Source organism: Oncorhynchus tshawytscha, linkage group LG16, assembly GCF_018296145.1.
Source record: "Oncorhynchus tshawytscha isolate Ot180627B linkage group LG16, Otsh_v2.0, whole genome shotgun sequence".
Classification (NCBI taxonomy): domain Eukaryota; kingdom Metazoa; phylum Chordata; class Actinopteri; order Salmoniformes; family Salmonidae; genus Oncorhynchus; species Oncorhynchus tshawytscha.
Window position 1 is genome coordinate 70,001,998 of NC_056444.1, and position 20,963 is coordinate 70,022,960.

Below are 20,963 nucleotides of genomic sequence, written 5' to 3' on the forward strand. Positions count from 1 at the left end.
TGTGAAAAGCTGTCAACCAGGTCGGAAGGTTGCTTAGTGGTTAGAGTGTTGGGCCAGTAACCGAACGGTTGCTGGGTTGAATCCCCAACTAAAAAATGGTCTGCTCATGACTGTAACTACATACATTATTAACAGTTTATCTCTGAGCCGCAGGCGACACTGTTTATGTCAGTCATGTGGGGTTTTCCTCAGTACGAAGATCTTCCAATTGCTTGCTAGATAGTTCACTTCTTATATTTATCCATTTATTTACTTCACTTGTAGATATTTCAGTGACACAAACTTTGTCTAGTTACATCACATGATGGATGTTTCCCAATATCCAGGCATATAAGAATAATTTAATTCCTTCGCTTGTAGATACTTCAGTGACACAAATTTGATATTGTTAGCATTACATATGGATGTTTCCCAATATCCAGGCATACAAGACAGCTTGCTTGAGAAAGCGCAGAGCACACTTAACCAGCAAATGAATTTGACTCGCCTCTTGGCTGAAGACGGAAAACTGTAGCGTTGGTTCTTGAACATAAAACACAATCTTGATCATTCTTGGGCGGGTGGAATAAACAGTCGTTATTTTGTTGACACTGTAAGCTGCTTTTTAATAATTTTGTAAAAATTGGTTGTTGGTGTTTGATACAATTGTAGGGATTATTGTTTTCGTTCGATAATCAATTTGTTTATATCGATCAGCGGTGGTTCATCCGGGGTTGTTGAAATCATCGGTCGATCTGTAAACTAAAAACTGTCAGGCTAACACGTTACATGGCATGTGTATGCCTTTTTATTGGCCGTCTACAGAAGTTTGTTTTCAACCTATAGCTATTGTCATATCCGTGTTAATGGGGAAGAGTAGAACATACGTACGTATAGGATATGCTACCTTTGGTATGCTGGTTGGATTTTCAGCTTTTTTGGTCTGGAACATAACATACAAACAGCCATGGACAGCGGCAATGGGCGGATTGTCAGGTACATTAGCGGCATAACACCAGCACAACAACATAAGAAGACGGACTTGTAGGCCTCTGCCTAGTTCAAATCTAATTTCACCACAATGTTGAATAGTATTGTCAATGTCCTCCACTACTATGTCAGTGCATATAAATCACTCAGCCTGTACTGATGATTGGCATGAGCCTGTTTGATATTTCTCATGGTTTCTGTAAAATGTGTTATACTTTACTGTAGCAAAATAATTTGCTCAAAGATCTCCCCCGATGAACAAATACTTACGTACAACTTTTGAACTAGTGTGTGGAAGAAGTATGAATTGAATAGGCTGAATAGGCCAACTGTTTACATCATATTTTACATCACAACCTTTATTAGAGCAAGGACCCCTCGCATCTGCTTTACCAATGGCTTTTTCTGTGATGAAGCACTTTAACTTGGCACACTGACTATGTCCTAGTTCAGTCATGATGAGGTCTCACAGTATGCCTGCCTTTCTGGAGAGTACGATGATGAGGTATTCCACGTTTCTTTCCCCCAACAGGAGTGCTGGCGCTCTGGGCCCTTGTCACCCACGTCATGTACTTGCAGGACTTCTGGCACACATGGCTGAAGGGACTCAAGTTCTTCATCTTCGTTGGGGGTCTCTTCTCCATACTGGCTGTGGTGGCCTTCACTACCTTCCTCACCCTCGCCATCACACAGAAGCAATGTGAGTCTTCCTCTATTTGGCTCATACTCTCTTATAGCCCTAATTGGATCATGTCACACAATTTAAATGTGAAAGCTTTATTATATATGTATTATTTTCCTTCATGTAAAGTGTTACCCAGTGAATTAACCTTTTGGAATATTTCCTCACTGAAGTTTGATAATTTGTTCTGATGCAGAGCAGTTCATATATGTTGTTTATAATAGTAATCCAATCATTTACTACCTGCATCCTGATAATGTCTGACCCTGGCTGTGACCCTGCTCCCTGAGGGTGTATCAGGGGGAGTTGCAAAAAACACATTTCCAATTCTCACATGGCTCTAATACACACTTGTACACATGTGAAACAGAACAAATATGAGCACCCACCAAATGATGATTATTATTCTTGTTATGTTCTGTTAATTACTGATGTCCCCTTTAAGGATGGAGCACCTTTGGTCATGCGCAGTGTTGTTCTATGTTATTCTGGTACTAACTAGTTTGAGTAAATGTGAAGCTCCAGTTCAATTGCTTGTATTCAGAGTCTTTCTTATTACATAAATAAGTACGAAGTGTTAAGACACTACAATTATTATAATTTAATACCTGCATCCTGAATATACAATACCAGTCAAAAGTTTGGGCACCTACTCATTCAAGGGTTTTTCTTTATCTTTTACCATTTTCTACATTGTAGAAAAATAGTGAAGACATCAACGCTTTGAAATAACACAAATGTAATCATGTTGTATCCAAAAAAGTGTTAAACAAATCAAAACCTGTTAGATTTTAGATTCTTCAAAGTAGCCACCCTTTGCCTTGATGACAGCTTCACCCAGAATGCTTTTTACATTATGTTATTGATTCAATTGCACTCTGCTGCCATCTGTTTTTAAAGATCACTTTTAATATAGGCTGAGGATGGATGTGATGCAAACTAATACACTGGTGTATGGAACTCCTGATGAACTGACGGGGCTACCTTTTCGCTACGTTTCTATCTCCATATGTTGTCTTATATTCACGTTGCTTTGTTTTATCATATTAAACATCTAATGTATTTACCTGTATGCTACGGAGTTACTTTGACTATGTATAACACATTCATTACACATCTATAATCACTTCATTAACGTGTTATAACAGGTCCCAACTGCATTTTTAAAGGTTATTGAAATATGGTCACAGCAGATCTGTAGCTCATTCATGTCATTCTATGCAAGAGCTCATATTTACCTTTAATAGAGGCATCATTACAAATACAGTGTACTGTCATCATTACACTGTGCTCAAAAGTGAGCTTCTCCCGTACCAGTGTTAGTGAATATGCCAATGGACCAAACTATGTTTTGAAAATTATGTTGATTCATAGCCCAACAGACCTATAATGTTGGTGTTAGATCAGTGGCAAACTGCATATTAAATTACCATGAAGTGCTTATTGTGAATGGGAAAATAGAAATGACTTCATATTGACTGCATATAAGTCATATATAGACCCTTTGTTTGTGTTATAAACCGGTGTGACCAACTTAATTGTGATTTGGAGAAGGGCTGTTAATGAGTTACGATCCGTGAAGTTTATCCTGAGGATTCAACCCTGTGGGGATCTTGGTGCACCACTTGACCTCCGTGAGAATAAGGTCACTGGCAGATGGGGGAAATGGGGCTGGTAAAAGCTGTATAACAGCATCATTTTCTTAATTTGGTTTGGCCTTTTGGCGTATTCACTAACACTGGTATGGCAGTGAGAATAGAAAGGTTCAGAACCTTTGTGAAACATCACAGCACAGTTGGCAAATACAAGTCAAAACTTGGTGTTGAGAGAAAGATGGGACGGGTTGAGTGGAGCTGAATGATGGGACAAAAAACAAACAAAAGATCACCATTGTAAACTGTACTGTGTTTGTAAAATGTATATAGTATGTATAAGCTGGAAATACAAGCCTAACAGTTGTCCATTTGTTTACTCCAATTAGGGGAGGGAGGGTAGGGTTAGGGGAAAATAATAATAAAGGAAAATATATGAAAAATATATATACAGTATCAGTCAAAAGTTTGGACACATCTACTCATTCAAGGGTTTTTCTTTATATTTACTATTTTCTACATTGTAGAATAATAGCGAAGACATCAAAACTATGAAATAACACATATGGAATCATGTAGTAACCAAAAAAGTGTTAAACAAACCAAAATATATTTTAGATTTTAGATTCTTTGAAGTAGCCACTCTTTGCCTTGATGACAGCTTTGCACACTCTTGGCATTCTCTCAACCAGCTTCACCTGGAATGCTTTTCCAACAGTCGTGAAGGAGTTCCCACATATGCTTAGCACTTGTTGACTGCTTTTCCTTCACCATCTCAATTGGGTTGAGGTCGGGTGATTGTGGAGGCAAGGTCATCTATCAAATAGCCCTTACACAGCCTGGAGGTGTGTTTTGGATCATTGTCCTGTTGAAAAACAAATGATAGTCCCACTGAGCGCAAACCAGATAGGATGGGGTATCACTGCAGAATGCTGTGGTAGTCATGCTGGTTAAGTATGCCTTGACACCTCCACCTCCATCACACCTCCACCATGCTTCACGGTGGGAACCACACATGCAGAGATCCTCCGTTCACCTACTCTGCATCTCACAAAAACATGGAGTTGGAACCAAAAATCTCAAAATGGGACTCATCAGACCCAAGGAAAGATTTCCACCGGTCTAATGTCCATTGATCATGTTTCTTGGCACAAGCAAGTCTCTTCTTCTTATTGGTGTCCTTTAGTAGTGGTTTCTTTGCAGCAATTCAACCATGAAGGCCTGATTCACACAGTCTCTTTTGAACAGTTGATGTTTAGATGTCTGTTACTTGAACTCTGTGAAGCATTTATTTGGGCTGCAATTTCTGAGGCTGGTAACTCCAATGAACTTATCCTCTGCATCAGAGGTAACTTTTGCGACTGCACTTGAAATTTTCCGGATTGACTGACCTTCATATCTTAAAGTAAAGATGGACTGTCATTTTTCATTGCTCATTTGAGCTGTTCATGCCATAATTTGGACTTGGTCTTTACCAAATAGGGCTATCTTCTGTATACCACCCTTACCTTGACAAAACACAACTGATTGGCTCGCATTAAGAAGAAAACAAATTCCACGAATGAACTTTTAAAATGGAACTCTTGTTAATTGAAATGCATTCCAGGTGACTACCTAATGAAGCTGGTTGAGAGAATGCCAAGAGTGTGCAAAGCTGTCATCAAGGCGGAGGGTGGCTGCTTTGAAGAATCTCAAACATAACATATATTTTCATTTGTGTTATGGTTTCTACATGATTCCATATGTGTTATTTCCTAGTTTTGATGTATTCACTATTATTATAGAATGTAGAAAATAGTAAACACAAAGAAAAACCTTTGAATGAGTAGGTGTGTCCAAACTTTTGATTAGTACTGTATATATTTTATATTTCATTTACAAGTTGGGACTTGTTATAACATGTTCATGAAGTGATTATAGATGTGTAATGAATACTCAATGTATATATAGTCAAAGAAATTGTCACCGAAATGTATTCAGATTTGTGAATGGTGTGTGTTTTTTTTTGAGTGAAAGGGAGTTAGACTTTTGGTGAGAGGGAGGGGAATATTTGAAATAAGGAATTTGTTTGTTTTGTTTGGTATGAGTTTTTTTATTCTTAAAATGTATTTCAGATATACATTTTATTTTAATAAATGTTGATGTGATTATGCTGTGTCTTATTATTCAGACAGATCGTGAATTGCAGTTTGTATTGCCCTATTCAAATCATACTTCCACAAATGAACTTTTCCTTACCAAATGTAATGCCCATGACTTTCCCTCTAAAGCTAAGCTACATGTAAGCCATGGTTTGCCATGTATGGCTCCTCCCATGGAGAAGGTGTCAACAAAGCTCCAGTATAAAACCAATAAACTGGTTTACCGTCACATCATAGTTCATTCCAGCTGTAAGGTACAGTACATTATATTAGCTTTGTTTATAAATTGTTGGTCACTTTACTCTGTTTAAATAAATGAGGTTGTTTCAGAGTTTGGAAAAATGGTTAGCATGATGTAAAGCATCTCATCTCCAAGAGTAAGACAGTTGCTGTTGGTCTTTTGTCTTATAAACTCTCTGAAAAAAAAATATTCTGACTCTGGTACACATGATTGTTTCTCCCTGTGGCCTCTGAGACTCATGAAATGTGAGCATTCACATCTCAAAATATTTTATGTTCTTTATCTCTATTTATTTACTTGCGTTATGTAAAAAAAATGTTTTATTTAATTTTGAAATGTCAATGATGCCACTCATTCTCCCAGTGAACAGGTACAGTATTATTTCAGTTTTAATATAGTCATTGTAAGTTGTGAAGGGCTAATGTTTGACACCATATGCCTGTAGTTTGTGTGATTGGTTAGATTAGGAACCCAGCAGAACAGCAGAGGTTTACACTCAGGAAATAACTGCTTAATTCAACCATACATGCAAATGACTACTATTTTCAGTGTTAGTAATTTGATTCATCTTCAGGTTACCCACTACCTCCAATGTATTCTAATTACTTGGACTTTTACAATATTTATAGACCTTAGTTTATGGATGCCAACAAGTAAGCCACCTGAAACAAGTTATTGCTGAGTGAGTGTCCTTTGAGTAGCCAGAGTACCAGTTTCTTTCACCTCTCTTACCAACTCCTTGTGGAATTGTCATTCTAAAGCTACTGTATGTTGTTTGGCTTGACAATAACAGTAATTGAGTTGGCAAGAGCAGAAACAGATCTGGGACCAGGCTAGCCTTTGAGTAATGTTGTCATGCAATGTTATCGCTGTAATATAATCTCTTATTCAAAGGCCTCAATGCAGATTTAATGACACCATATCATAGCATCATTTGACCTGTCTAACTGTCCTCTGATTGGCTGAAGCCATGCAACAAGACTGGCCACCCTATGTGATCAACAGGCCGGCCTACTCGCTCCCAGACTTCGATAGGAAGTTTGACATGAAGAAACGGACCTTCCCCATAGGACAGAAAGTGAAGAAGTGCTTCAGGTACAGTATTTACATTCTGCTAACAATCAAAAGCCAGCAAATGTTTATCTCTTTCATGAGTCAATACAGTTTATCCAACAAAACCTTAGTACTTTTATTGACATTTACATTTTAAACCATTATGTTCCTGTCGAGAGATCAGTGATGTGATTCTTGGGCTAGTACTATACCAAAGGAAGAGGAGCCATGTTATGAGGCCATAGGGAGACTGTTGTAACCAGACTTGCATGTTTATGCATATCTTTAGGTGCTCTGGGTCTCGACTCAAGTCCCTGCTGTTCAGACACCTGCCTATCCTAAGCTGGCTGCCCAAGTACAAGGTGAAGGAGAACCTCCTCTGTGATGTTATCAGTGGGGTCAGCGCAGGTACCATTCAGGTTCCCCAAGGTCTGTCATTCTACTCCCTCTGGTGTTCTTCCATTCAAGTTCTGTGCCTTTAACATTAAAGAGGGATTGAATTTACCAATTCCACATTCATTTTTCCGGTACTCATTGGGCTCATTTGAGTGGATCACTTTTGTCAAGTTGTGACAATCGTTGGATGTTTGAGTAGGAAAAAACCCAAACCCGTTTCTAAAAAACAACTCTCGTTCTTTCAACATTTGCGACAATGTCTTGTATATATTGCTGTCAAACAAGTCTGAAGCGCTGCGTGTCAATGGTTAGTTTGTCATTCTGTAAATGAATGGGCGGGTTGTAGGTTGATTCTGGTGAGCAATAGGATAGCGTGAGCTGCAGCACGCTGGGCAGCTGTGCTCCTGATAATTTGATTACTGCCTCGCAGTGGCAGCCGTGATTAGACTGTGCCAGGCAGTAGTCCCATGTGGGCAGGCTTAAAATTAAAACCCAACCATCAGGTAAACTGTGGCAACCTCAGTTGTATGATGGTTCAAGACAACTCAGAACTAGGAAATCTTTGACCTCCGACTTCAGTGCGTTCCAGACAATTGGGAACTCTGAAAAAAACTAGCTCCGACTGGGAGAAATCATTTTGAAAGGTCATCCAAGTCGGAAACTCTGCCATCATTCTAGAGCTCCGACTTCTCCAATCTGTAGATTACTGACGTCAAGATTTTTCCAATTCTTTTCTTTTTTTGAGGTCCCAGTTTTCTTGAATGCACCAACAAATCTCAGTTTTGGACAATAATGACTATATGATCAAAATTATCCTATTTACACTACAGTCAATGTTGACACTAGACTAAATGTTTTTGACTAATATTGATGCCACATAGGCCATTTTCAACCAGAGAAGTTGGTTTTTGAGTTCAGCCTCTCTTTAAGATAAATCTCTAAACATAAATATTTTCTAATACAGTTTCAAAGTGAATCATTGCATTTTTAACAACATTAATATTAATAGGTCTCAACATTAATATTCCAGTTAATTATCAGAAATAATATTTTCCTTGATTATGATTGTTCAATTGATTTTCTATTCTTTACAGGCATGGCCTTTGCCCTGCTGGCTAATCTACCTCCTGTCAATGGCCTCCACTCCTCCTTCTTTCCTCTCATCCCCTACTTCTTCATGGGCACTGCTCACCAAATGGTCCCAGGTAAGTTTACCATAATCAAAAGCATATGTTATAGGATGTAATTGTCCCAGACACGCTGAAGCTTGAATAGTCACGAAGTGAAGTGTCCCTTGGTGGGTTGTTTTTCATGCATAGGACATCGGATTCATCTTCTTAAAGTGTAATGGAATGTTCTCTGAGTCCAGGTACCTTTGCTGTGATTAGTATCATGGTGGGCATGGAGTGCCTGAAGCTGGCCCCTGAGTCTGACTTCAATGCTACCATTAACGCCACAGTGATGAATGAGGACAGGATGAACGAGGTTCGACTGGGCATCTCTGGGACGCTGGCCTGCCTTACTGCTATCATACAGGTACTGCAGCCACAGAGAAGCCTAGTTTACCATTGTACAGTATATGTAACAGAACGCAGGTTGACATTTATTGTCAAGAATCCTGCCCTGGAAGCATAACTGACCGATTTCGGCTAGATGGGCCAGCTGAAAAGTTGGGTTAGGCATTAGGGTTAGCAATGTGGTTAAGGTTAGAGCTAGGTTTAGATCAGATTTTATGGCTTTGTAGCTGTGCCAGCTAGTGACCACTCTGCAGAGCTGCCTCTGGTACATGAGTCATCCCAATAAATGTCAACCTGCGGTTTGAACCCCGGTGATTCTGTGTGCCACAACTGTGTCAGCGTTCTATGCTATAAAGTCTAGGCATTGTCTCGGGAGGTAATGCAAGTATTAAGCTCTCATACTGTACCTTAAATGTGAATGAATTAACTGTTGCACAAAATCTGTCTGAGCAGATGTGCCTGGGCTTGATGCAGTTTGGCTTTGTGGCCATCTACCTGTCCGAGTCCTTCGTCAGAGGGTTCATGACAGCAGCTGGACTGCAGATCCTGATCTCTGTACTAAAGTACATCTTTGGCATCAAAGTGCCTTTCTACAGTGGACCACTAGCCACTATCAATGTAAGCCTCATTTGATGAAAAGTTACCTTTGCTCTTCATATCTGCATGCAGAACTACAGTGCTACTTACACTAACCATGCACATAATGTCCCTTTTTGTCACAGACTCTTAAAGATATAGTTTATGGCCTGCCTAACACCAACATAGCCTCGCTGGTCTTTGCTCTGATCAGCAGTGTGGTTATTATAACAGTGAAGGAGCTGGGTGCACGCTACCACCAGAAGCTACCCTTCCCCATCCCCATGGAGATCATCATTGTGAGTAATGGAGGACTCTAATTTGTTCCTCTTATTCTATGCTATATTATGCTATGCCTTGTTATGCCAGCCTGGGCTATACTATGATATGCTGTTATGCCCTCCTATACTATATTATGCTATGACATCCTATGCAATATTATGCTATGCCATGTAATGCCAGCCTATGCTATGTTATGATTTGCTATGTTATGCTATGCTATGTTAGGTTATGCTATGCCATGTTATAACATCATGCTATGCTATGTGAGGTTATGCTATGGAGTTATAAGAACTATATAAATGGTTAAACCAGAACCTCCCTTTGCGCAGGTGGTGGTGGCCACAGCCATATCGGGCCCCCTGGGCCTGCCTGATAAGTATCACATCGACATAGTGGGGAAGATTCCCCTAGGGTAAAGGACAGAATATCACCAGAAAAGTGTACTGTTATTGTGTGCTATTATGACTGTTTAACAGTCTATCCTCACATTGACAAGGAGGTTCTGTAATCTCAACCTCTCCTTCTAGATTTCCTGCTCCGATCCTCCCAACAGTGAGTCAGTGGGAAGGTATGCTGAGCTCAGCCTTCTCCCTGGCTATCGTGGGCTATGTGGTCAACCTGGCTATAGGCAAGACAATGGCAGCAAAGCATGGCTACAATGTGGATCCCAATCAGGTACGAATAGGGGACACGCATGAGGGGAAGGTGTTATTGACTGTTCGTTGTGTTATTGTGTTATTGACTGTATGTTTGTTTATCCCATGTGTAACTCTGTGTTGTTGTTTTTGTCGCACTGCTTTGCTTTATCTTGGCCAGGTCGCACTTGTAAATGAGAACTTGTTCTCAACTGGCCTACCTGGTTAAATAAAGGTGAAATCAATTTAAAAAATAAAAAGGAAGAAAATGTAAAGTTTATTTTTCACCACATTATTGTCAAATGTGACTTGCCTAGTTAAATAAAGGTTACATTTAAAAAAAGGGAAAAAAAGTATTTTAATTTTTAATGTTATTTTTTCTGTTGTGGCATGATAAAAACCTATAAGCCTTTTGTTAAGTAAAATAAATAAAATGAAAAGGAGTAACATTTATATTTTTGTTTGTAATTTTTTCTGCCTAAACTTTCTGACTATAACTGACCATAATCTCCATTACTCATCATAGTGAGATAAACACTGATGTGTGTTCTTTGTTGGCTTTGGGCTGTAACTTCGTGGGGTCTTTTTTCAAGATCCATGTGATCTGCTGTGCTCTGTCTGTCACCCTGGCAGTAGACAATGCTGGGGGAACATCACAGGTCAGACATAGGGAGCATTGAGACACAAGGAGCATTGAGACACAGGGAGCATTGAGACACAGGGAGCATTGAGACACAGGGAGCATTGAGACACAGGGAGCATTGAAGCAGGACAATGTAGAAAATTTGCATGGCACAAGACAACACAGAATTCATTGAACACACCTCTTACTTTTATGTTTAACAATTCACTTAATACTAATTAACTTGTTAATTCCCTTTGTGGTTGATTGACTGACATTTTTTTTTGGTAGAATCCCCCTTTTGCAGAAGCATCAGCTACTCTTCCTGGGGGCCACAAAAAACACAAAACAACAATAACATCAGAGCTCTGTTCAGGACACAACAGTTAGTATGTAGTAGTATTGGCATCTTGTCTCAATAAAGACTCCATCCTATTCTTTCTGCTTCACAGGTTTCCAGTCTGTGTGTGATGCTGGTGGTCATGGTCACCATGCTGGCCTTGGGGCATTTCCTCAAACCACTACCAAAGGTGAGGACCTTTGTTTTGATGCATTCAAAAGAGATAGAAACAGTGACGTACAGCAGGTGTTCTCAACCATTTATTTTCCGGGGGCCCACTGAAGCACTTTCAAATCGAGGAACCCCTGAAAGCTCTCGTAGACCCCTCAGGGGTTCTAGACCTCCTGGTTTAGAATCACTGATGTCCAGTAACACTGAGGGTTGAAAATCAAAATAAGAATTTGTTTCGTCTTACATCATACATGTTTATGATGTAGAAATAACATAAAAGTAAAAAATGTATTGAGTGTTGATCACCATTTATTCCTGTAGTCTGTGCTGGGAGCCCTGATAGCGATCAACCTGAAGAACACTCTGCTGCAACTCTCTGACCCATATTACCTCTGGAAGAAGAGCAAACTGGACTGTGTGAGTCAAATCCATTACTCATTGTCTGACCAAGACATGCCTAGAAAACTCAGATTAAGTGTAAACTCTGATGTCGATACTCAAACACTGTCAAATCTACTGCTCTAATGATCCCGTATCTTGTCCAGTGTGTGTGGGTTGTCTCATTTTTAGCCACCTTCTTCCTGAGTTTGCCTTATGGAGTTGCCATTGGAGTCAGCTTCTCCATCCTCGTGGTTATTTTTCAGACCCAGTTGTAAGTAAAACAACATTGATTGTGTCACAAAAGTCACAAACTGGTATATTTGATATGCTCATGTTTTTAATTGTTAAGAAATATATTAGATGTAATCCACAGTCGAAATGGTTTAGAGATGGCTCAGATCATGGACACAGATATATACAAAGATCCCAAGGTCTACAGCAAGGTAGTGAAACTGTGTTCACCATTAACTTTGGATTTATGTTCATGTCTTCTTTCACAGCAAGGTTGTATGTCTGTAAATATATGGTTCTATTTCTATAGGTGAAATGTATAGAAGGGGTGAAAATAATGAACTACTGCTCCCCTCTCTATTTTGCCAATACAGAGATATTCCAACGAAAGGTCATCAAAAAGGTACCTTGATGACTATAGGACGGCCATATCTCTCTCTCTGCCATCAATTATGTTTAGAACCATTTACCATTTGCTGTGTGTTTGTGCGTAGACTGGATTGGACCCAGGTAAACTTCTCCTGGCTAGGAAGAAGCTTCTGAAGAAACAGCAGAAGGAGTTAGACAGGCAAAACAAGGAAAACAAGAAGAGGAAGCCCAGCTCTCTGGTAACCATGAGATCTCAGGTAAGAGGTCCCAGGTCAGGGCTTTAATGTATTTATTTTGGGTAGATACATATAACTATACTGAACAAAAATATGAACTAAACATGTCTCAGATGTCTCAAGTGTTGAGGGATTGTGCAATTGGCATGCTGACTGCAGGAATGTCCACCAGAGCTGTTGCCAGAGAATTCAATGTTCATTTCTCTACCATAAGCCACCTCCAACATCATTTTAGAGAATTTGGAGTATGTCCAACCGGCCTCACAACCGCAGACCATGTGTAACCACATCAGCCCAAGATCTTCATATCAGCCTTCTTTACCTGCGGTATCGTCTGAGACCAGCCACCCGGACAGCTGAAGCTATTAAAGCCTTTTTGTGGGGAAAACACATTCTGATTGGCTGGACCTTACCCCCCAGTGGGTGTGCCCTGCCCAGTCATGTGAAATCCATATATTAGGACCTAATGAATTTGTTGCAATTGACTGATTTCCTTATGAACTGTAACTCAGTAAAATTGTTGCATGTTGTGTTTATATTTTTGTCCAGTATAGATATAACCTTCGTAAAGACTTCTCACTGGGAGCACACTGGTTGAATCAACGTTTTTTCCCATTTAATTTCAATGAAATGACGTTGAACCGATGTGGAATAGCCCAGTGTTTTCTGTGCGTTTAACATAATATATTAGTGAACAGCTGTATCCCGCGGATGCTTTTGCAATTGCATGCCACCACTGGGGTAGCTGCGGTGAGAGAGCGCTGCAGGAAAGTTCGCTGTGGCAGGAGCGAATGCGCAAAAATCTCTTGTTTTATGGCACTGCTTCGCAGGTCAGGTCAAAGGCATCTGATCTGACCACAGATAGGCCGTATGACCAAGCCTTTTGGGTTTTGAAGGTGTTTTTGCCCTTGGATTAAGTTGTCTGTTTTGTGGCTTTCCTTCTCCCACGTCTAGACCTTATCACAGCTAGAGCTTCAGAACGACTGTGACATTGGTAACGGCAATCCTTACCCGCCACCATCACCCACCAGCTGTGTCAACTTCCACTGTAGTGATAATGAGCTGGGTGAGCAGTCTCGTGATCCAGACCAGCCCAGTGCCTCCCCTGTCATCCTGAACTCTCAGCCCATCCCCTTCCACACCCTCATCCTGGACCTGTCAGGGGTCTGCTTCATAGACCTCATGGGAATCAAAGTACTCACCAAGGTCAGACTGCTAGCTATTTGGTTGTTGTTCTTTTTTCCTTTATTTCCTTTATTTGGTTCCCCGTGACACCTTGGTCATTTGTATGTTAGCTACAGTATATGAATAGTGAGATGATGGGTGATAATACAACAGTGTCATCATATAGACCAGACATGCCCCGTTTTGATGGCCCTCGGATCAATTTTTGTTAGTTAGTTAGAATAGTAGAATGTTTCAACATTTGGTTGTGCATTAGCAGTTTTTGTCTTATGTCAGTCACTGAAAGTCAGTCAATTAGCCCATGTCTGTTAACATTTCTTAGATTGCTCATTTAGTTTAGCAGCCAGCTATCCAAACTTGTTATCATGGTCGAATTTCTGGCCGGGGGGCCATCACTGATTTTGTCAGTCAGTCTCACATTAAAAACTACAAACCTTTCTCTCTGCCCCATGACAAAATGTGTAGAATTGCAGGAAATTAGTTATAAAATTGCAAAATCTTCTCCCCAATGCAAAATGTGTAGAATTGCATGAAATTAACTAGAAATTGTAAAACATTTCTCTCCACTGTCAAGCAGGGGGGGGGCACTTAAAATGTTTTGCTCGCAATGTCTCTGTGTGTGTGTGTGTGTGAGTGTGTGTGTGTGTGTGAGTGTGTGTGTGTGTGTGTGTGTGTGTGTGTGTGTGTGTGTGTGTGTGTGGGGGGGGCCCTCATGATGAGTTCAGATTTTTTGTGGCCCCCAACCCCATCAAAGTTGCCCATCCCTGATATAGTATATAGACAATAAACACTGTATCCACTTTTTTTTTTTTTTAACAAGTCTGATAGTGCAGGATGCATTTGTACTTTTAGAGTGATATGCACTGGCAGCTGTCATAGAGTTTGTTGAGGCTTGATGTGCGCTGTTATGTACTTGTCATACAGATGTACTCGAGCTATGAGATGTTGGGGATCAAGCTATACTTGGCCAATGTTCAAGGTAAGATCTAGTGTTCATGACGCAGTTACCTATCAAACGGCCAGGTGTCTTTTAATAGTAGTCATGGGAACAGGATCTCATTTGCAGGAGCAAAAGCAGAGTCACTGTCTACAAACTAAGGACACATAGAAGATGGAAGAGAATACAGTTAACGGTTAAAATCCCATCTCAGCATTACCATAATAGGATCTAGAATTGTACATTTCCTTCTTGTTTTTTCCTATTGAGATAAAGAGGTGATCAATCAAAGGGAATAGTGCAGGTTGGCATTCAATTTACCATTCATTGATAAAGGGTTCCCTGTTTCTCTGTTGAATCATATATGCAATGTCTTGAGCTTCCCGATGCAATGGAATGTTTAAGGTCCTTTGAGGTCCATCACATTGGGTGAAAAATTCAGTCCATTAACTAAAGAGTCTGTTTATACAAAATAAAATAGTATCATAGTGGACATACAAGGTCCCTGAGCTCCCTTGTTTTGCTCCTTGTATTACTTTGTTAGTTCCTGGTGTGTGTTTGCAGCACAGGTGTACGAGGAGCTGGAGGGGGGAGAGATGTTTGAGGAGGGCAGTGTCCCCCGATGTCACCTCTTCCTAACTGTCCATGACGCCATCCTCTGTGCCCTGCAGAGGTCGAGGAACACAGGAGGCTGTGAAAAGGCAGGTTGCACCTACTCCCACACCTTAATCACTATGACCTTGAATCACTTCTCAAATCCTCATTGAGCAATGAGAAAGTAAATGATACAGCGACTACATCTGAACAACATCTTGTCTGCAATTTGGTCAAAGATAAGGACATAACAATTCATAGATATCTAATCTATGGGACAGATCCAGTTAAAATAGTTTACAGACGTTTACATACAATTTTAAATAATATCTGATTACTGTTTTCCAATCCTCCATGAACGCATCTGAGGCAGTAAGGGTAAACAAAACAAACATATAACAAAATGGCAATGATATTGTTTTTTGTTATTTTAGCTGCCTCTGAGGTAATAATGAAACTTCATTCACATAGATAGACATCTCAGAGAGTGAGAGAGTGAGAGAGTCAGCAGTGGACCCCTGCAGTGGGTCGTTTGGCGTCACCCTTCAAAGTCACTGCGTACCAGGGTGAATCCCCACAGGCTCCTCCTCTGCAGAGCAGACAGGACATAAGCCCCTGGTTCTGCTTACATCAAGACTTTACCCCCACCATCTCTCCTCTAAGCATGAGAGAACCTACAAAAGCCCTGTCCCAATCCTCCATGAACATATCTGGGGCAGTGAGGGTTAACAGAACAAAATGCCAGAGAGCTTGTTACCACTGCTATACCATTTACTTCAGAACTTCACGTTGATACCTGATGTCGACACAGGTCATAAAAAATACAATTTAGTCTGTTTCTCCCCTCTTTTCTCTCCCATTACACACCCAGAGCCAGAATGCCCGGGGTTATATCACTGGTTCAGATCATGTTGCAGGCCGGCAGTTGAGTTCAAAACCAATACATTGCTAGAGGAAATGTGTTAACGACAATTTACGTGTGTGTGGAGTTATGAATGACTGAAGTGTCTCTATAGGGTTCCATGGGGTTGCAGACAGAGCAAGACAAGAAGGAGCTGGTCCTCAATTTTCAGGAGGATGAGGAGAGGGACCTTGAGCAGGTACACTGACTAAATTAACCATTTATCATTGTTGTGTATAATCTATCTTGATGAAGCAACTTCTTGTAAAATAGATGGATCACATCTGATAATATTTTCCTATCAACCCAACACAGTAATTCACAATAGTATTTGTTTCATCCTTTTCTCTCCACAGGAAATGTTTTGAACATGGGATTTGTACTGCTGAATGTATGAAGAATGAAGATAAAGGAGTAATAGATATGGGTAGATGTTGAAGTTAACTTTAGGTTGATCATAACATTGAACATTTTTCTTTGATTTCTTTAATTCTTTGATTTCTTCAATTCTGTCACGACTTCCGCCGAAGTCAGTCCCTCTCCTTGTTTTCGGCAGTCGACCATCTAGCCATCATTGATACATTTTTCATTTTCCATTGGTTTTGTCTTGTCTTCCTTCACACCTGGTTCCAATCCCATCAATTACATGTTGTGTATTTAACCCTCTGTTTCCCCTCATGTCCTTGTCGGAGATTGCTTGTTGTATGTAGGTGTTTATTGTTAATTCTGTTGTGCGACGGGTTTTGCACCCTCTATTTGTTATTTTGTATACTTTGGTTTTCTGAGGTTTTGATGTTTATTAAACAGCTCCGTTTTTACCAAGTTCATTCTCCTGCGCCTGACTTCCCTGCCAACAGCACGCACCACATTACAAATTCTTTGATTATAAATGATTGTGTATTGTAAATATTGTTCTGGATGATCTCGAAATAATGATTATAAGCGTGATAGACTGTAAAATATCTGTAGTGACTAATTAACTGGTCTCTTTGAGGACATGACCATCATTATCACATCTTTCCTATTATTATTTGTGTAAAATACCAGAGGTGGGACTAAGTCACTATTATTCGAGTCACAAGCAAGTCTCAAGTCACAAGGTCCAAGTCTCAAGTCGACTTGCCCCGAGTCAAGCCCAAGTTGTGCATTCTAAGAGCAAGTCAAGTCGATTAGAGTCACAAGTTTTCAAGTCAACTCTCAAGTCAAGTAAAAAATAAAAAATGTGTCATATCATACAAAATATACAAGTAGATTGACCAAGAATACACGGACAATAGCTCAAAACAAATACTGTATCAGAATTTACCTGTCCTATCTGAATGGACACAGGTAGAGGGCAAGATGTACAGCCTCCCCTTGAGAAACTAAATAGAAATCGAAGCTCAAACATGGACTAATTAGCACTTGGCCCCTCCCAGGACCATGCAAACCCAATTGGCAATTATAACCAATAAACTGGTTCTACAATGTAAAAGGCCATTTGCACATAAATTGTTACATTGGTACATTCGTCTTAATCAGACGTAATGATTATTTATGATATTTCATCACCATTAATACTTGTAACAATAATTTTCTCTTATTCAACGTAAGGAATCCAAAGTGGGGCCCTCAAGCCTTGTAGCCTATTTCTATGCACACTGAGGCGCGCTCTCCTATTACTCACAACAAGAATGACAGAGACAGGCACAGACACATGGAACTACGGCATAACCCGGGAAATATGAACAGAGGAACCATACATTGAATTAAATAAACAGAACTTCTACCTCATGAGTCTTGTGAACGTCCATGTTCACAATAAACATCGGACCTACTCAGAGGGTAAGAAAACAACAGGCGTAGACTAACAGTGAACAACAGGCGTAGACTAACAGTGAACAACAGGCGTAGACTAACAGTGAACAACAGGCGTAGACTAACAGTGAAATGCTTACTTGTGGGCCCTTCCCGACAATGCAGAGAGAAAGAAAATACAGAAATAATAGAACAATAGTAACATGTAATAATAAAAGTAAATTCAGAAATGTTACAGTTACAAATACAAGTCAAACTGGATGGACATCAGAAATAAAGGAAGGACTATAAACAAACAAAATATAAATATTGTAAAATAGATTGTGTCTAAGATAAATTATAAAATAAATGTGTATAAGATGTATAAACTGAAGGTAGAAGCCTAAGTGTTATTGTTTATTAGTTTACTCCAATTGGGGAAAGGGTGGTAGGTTTTGCGGGGAATAATAAAGGTATATTCTAAAAAAGTATGTATGTCTATATACAGTGCCTTGCGAAAGTATTCGGCCCCCTTGAACTTTGCAACCTTTTCCAACATTTCAGGCTTCAAACATAAAGATATAAAACTGTATTTTTTTGTGAAGAATCAACAACAAGTGGGACACAATCATGAAGTGGAACGACATTTATTGGATATTTCAAACTTTTTTAACAAATCAAAAACTGAAAAATTGGACGTGCAAAATTATTCAGCCCCTTTACTTTCAGTGCAGCAAACTCTCTCCAGAAGTTCAGTGAGGATCTCTGAATGATCCAATGTTGACCTAAATGACTAATGAGGATAACTACAATCCACCTGTGTGTAATCAAGTCTCCGTATAAATGCACCTGCACTGTGATGGTCTCAGAGGTCCGTTAAAAGCGCAGAGAGCATCATGAAGAACAAGGAACACACCAGGCAGGTCCGAGATACTGTTGTGAAGAAGTTTAAAGCCGGATTTGGATACAAAAAGATTTCCCAAGCTTTAAACATCCCAAGGAGCACTGTGCAAGCGATAATATTGAAATGGAAGGAGTATCAGACCACTGCTAATCTACCAAGACCTGGCCGTCCCTCTAAACTTTCAGCTCATACAAGGAGAAGACTGATCAGAGATGCAGCCAAGAGGCCCATGATCACTCTGGATGAACTGCAGAGATCTACAGCTGAGGTGGGAGACTCTGTCCATAGGACAACAATCAGTCGTATATTGCACAAATCTGGCCTTTATGGAAGAGTGGCAAGAAGAAAGCCATTTCTTAAAAATATCCATAAAAAGTGTTGTTTAAAGTTTGCCACAAGCCACCTGGGAGACACACCAAACATGTGGAAGAAGGTGCTCTGGTCAGATGAAACCAAAATTGAACTTTTTGGCAACAATGCAAAACGTTATGTTTGGCGTAAAAGCAACACAGCTCATCACCCTGAACACACCATCCCCAATGTCAAATATGGTGGTGGCAGCATACACAAATCTGAAAGACGTCTCTAATTTAAAACATGTGTATACAGGTGATTAAACCACCATTTATTGGTATTGTGGCAGCCATATTGGATTTTGGACACCATAATGGATTTATAGACAGGGCATAATGGATTTAGAGACGTCTGTCAGATTTGTGTACTGTACTTATAAGTAACTTATAACTTATAAGTACAGTACACTTATAAGTACAGTACTTATAAGTACAGTACACAAATCTGAAAGACGTCTCTAATTTAAAACATGTGTATACAGGTGATTAAACCACCATTTATTGGTATTGTGGCAGCAATATTGGATGTACTCAATACCATTTTTCATTTAATTCAATTAAGTTGGGTATCCAGTAGGCCTTCCATAATGACACTCAAACACCATTGTCTGGATATATAAAAGGCAGCAGACTGCTTGGCATGGCAACAACAAAGTATTCCAAGTCACTAGCCTCTTTGAGGATCAATGAAAGGAAAGAGAACCCTGTACACCCTCTCCCTAGCTCTACAACTTCAAATCAAATCAAATCAAATCAAATTTTATTTGTCACATACACATGGTTAGCAGATGTTAATGCGAGTGTAGCGAAATGCTTGTGCTTCTAGTTCCGACAATGCAGTAATAACGAACAAGTAATCTAACTAACAATTCCAAAAAACTACTGTCTTATACACAGTGTAAGGGGATAAAGAATATGTACATAAGGATATATGAATGAGTGATGGTACAGAGCAGCATAGGCAAGATACAGTAGATGATATCGAGTACAGTATATACATATGAGATGAGTATGTAAACCAAGTGGCATAGTTAAAGTGGCTAGTGATACATGTATTACATAAGGATGCAGTCGATGATATAGAGTACAGTATATACGTATGCATATGAGATGAATAATGTAGGGTAAGTAACATTATATAAGGTAGCATTGTTTAAAGTGGCTAGTGATATATTTACATAATTTCCCATCAATTCCCATTATTAAGTGGCTGGAGTTGAGTCAGTGTCATTGACAGTGTGTTGGCAGCAGCCACTCAATGTTAGTGGTGGCTGTTTAACAGTCTGATGGCCTTGAGATAGAAGCTGTTTTTCAGTCTCTCAGTCCCAGCTTTGATGCACCTGTACTGACCTCGCCTTCTGGATGACAGCGGGGTGAACAGGCAGTGGCTCGGGTGGTTGATGTCCTTGATGATCTTTATGGCCTTCCTGTAGCATCGGGTGGTGTAGGTGTCCTGGAGGGCAGGTAGTTTGCCCCCAGTGATGCGTTGTGCAGACCTCACTACCCTCTGGAGAGCCTTACGGTTGAGGGCGGTGCAGTTGCGATACCAGGCGGTGATACAGCCCGCCAGGATGCTCTCGATTGTGCATCTGTAGAAGTTTGTGAGTGCTTTTGGTGACAAGCCGAATTTCTTCAGCCTCCTGAGGTTGAAGAGGCGCTGCTGCGCCTTCTTCACGATGCTGTCTGTGTGAGTGGACCAATTCAGTTTGTCTGTGATGTGTATGCCGAGGAACTTAAAACTTGCTACCCTCTCCACTACTGTTCCATCGATGTGGATGGGGGGGTGTTCCCTCTGCTGTTTCCTGAAGTCCACAATCATCTCCTTAGTTTTGTTGACGTTGAGTGTGAGGTTATTTTCCTGACACCACACTCCGAGGGC

The 20,963-nt window shown here is 40.1% G+C and overlaps 1 protein-coding gene across 5 annotated transcripts; it reads left to right on the forward strand.

The window, feature by feature from the left end:
- The first annotated feature begins 482 nt into the window (after window positions 1–482).
- On the forward strand, window positions 483–16,864 carry LOC112216260 (solute carrier family 26 member 9-like). Of its 5 annotated transcripts, none has more exons than XM_042299560.1 (21): window positions 483–592; window positions 1,502–1,669; window positions 6,594–6,720; window positions 6,968–7,107; window positions 8,169–8,279; window positions 8,444–8,610; window positions 9,045–9,209; window positions 9,314–9,466; window positions 9,779–9,861; window positions 9,977–10,124; window positions 11,159–11,236; window positions 11,539–11,634; window positions 11,763–11,869; window positions 11,972–12,041; window positions 12,140–12,232; window positions 12,324–12,455; window positions 13,389–13,640; window positions 14,544–14,598; window positions 15,121–15,257; window positions 16,167–16,250; window positions 16,408–16,864. In XM_042299560.1, the coding sequence occupies exons 2-21, from the start codon at window positions 1,537–1,539 to the stop codon at window positions 16,417–16,419; spliced, it is 2,343 nt and encodes a 780-aa protein (XP_042155494.1). In that variant the 5' UTR covers window positions 483–592; window positions 1,502–1,536; the 3' UTR covers window positions 16,420–16,864. The 5 variants fall into 5 exon arrangements, 4 of the variants coding, with proteins under 4 accessions (XP_042155494.1, XP_042155496.1, XP_042155492.1 ...); XM_042299562.1 differs by having other exon boundaries at window positions 493–975; window positions 6,631–6,720; window positions 11,539–11,632; window positions 12,204–12,232; XM_042299558.1 differs by having other exon boundaries at window positions 494–975; window positions 6,631–6,720.
- Window positions 16,865–20,963: the final 4,099 nt, after the last annotated feature.

Coding starts and splice junctions, on each gene's coding strand:
- LOC112216260 (XM_042299558.1), top strand. CDS start 947: ATGGACAGCGGCAATGGGCGGATTGTCAG. Junction 1,670..6,630: donor CGCCATCACACAGAAGCAAT/GTGAGTCTTCCT, acceptor TGTGATCAACAG/GCCGGCCTACTCGCTCCCAG. Junction 12,456..13,388: donor TGGTAACCATGAGATCTCAG/GTAAGAGGTCCC, acceptor TCCCACGTCTAG/ACCTTATCACAGCTAGAGCT.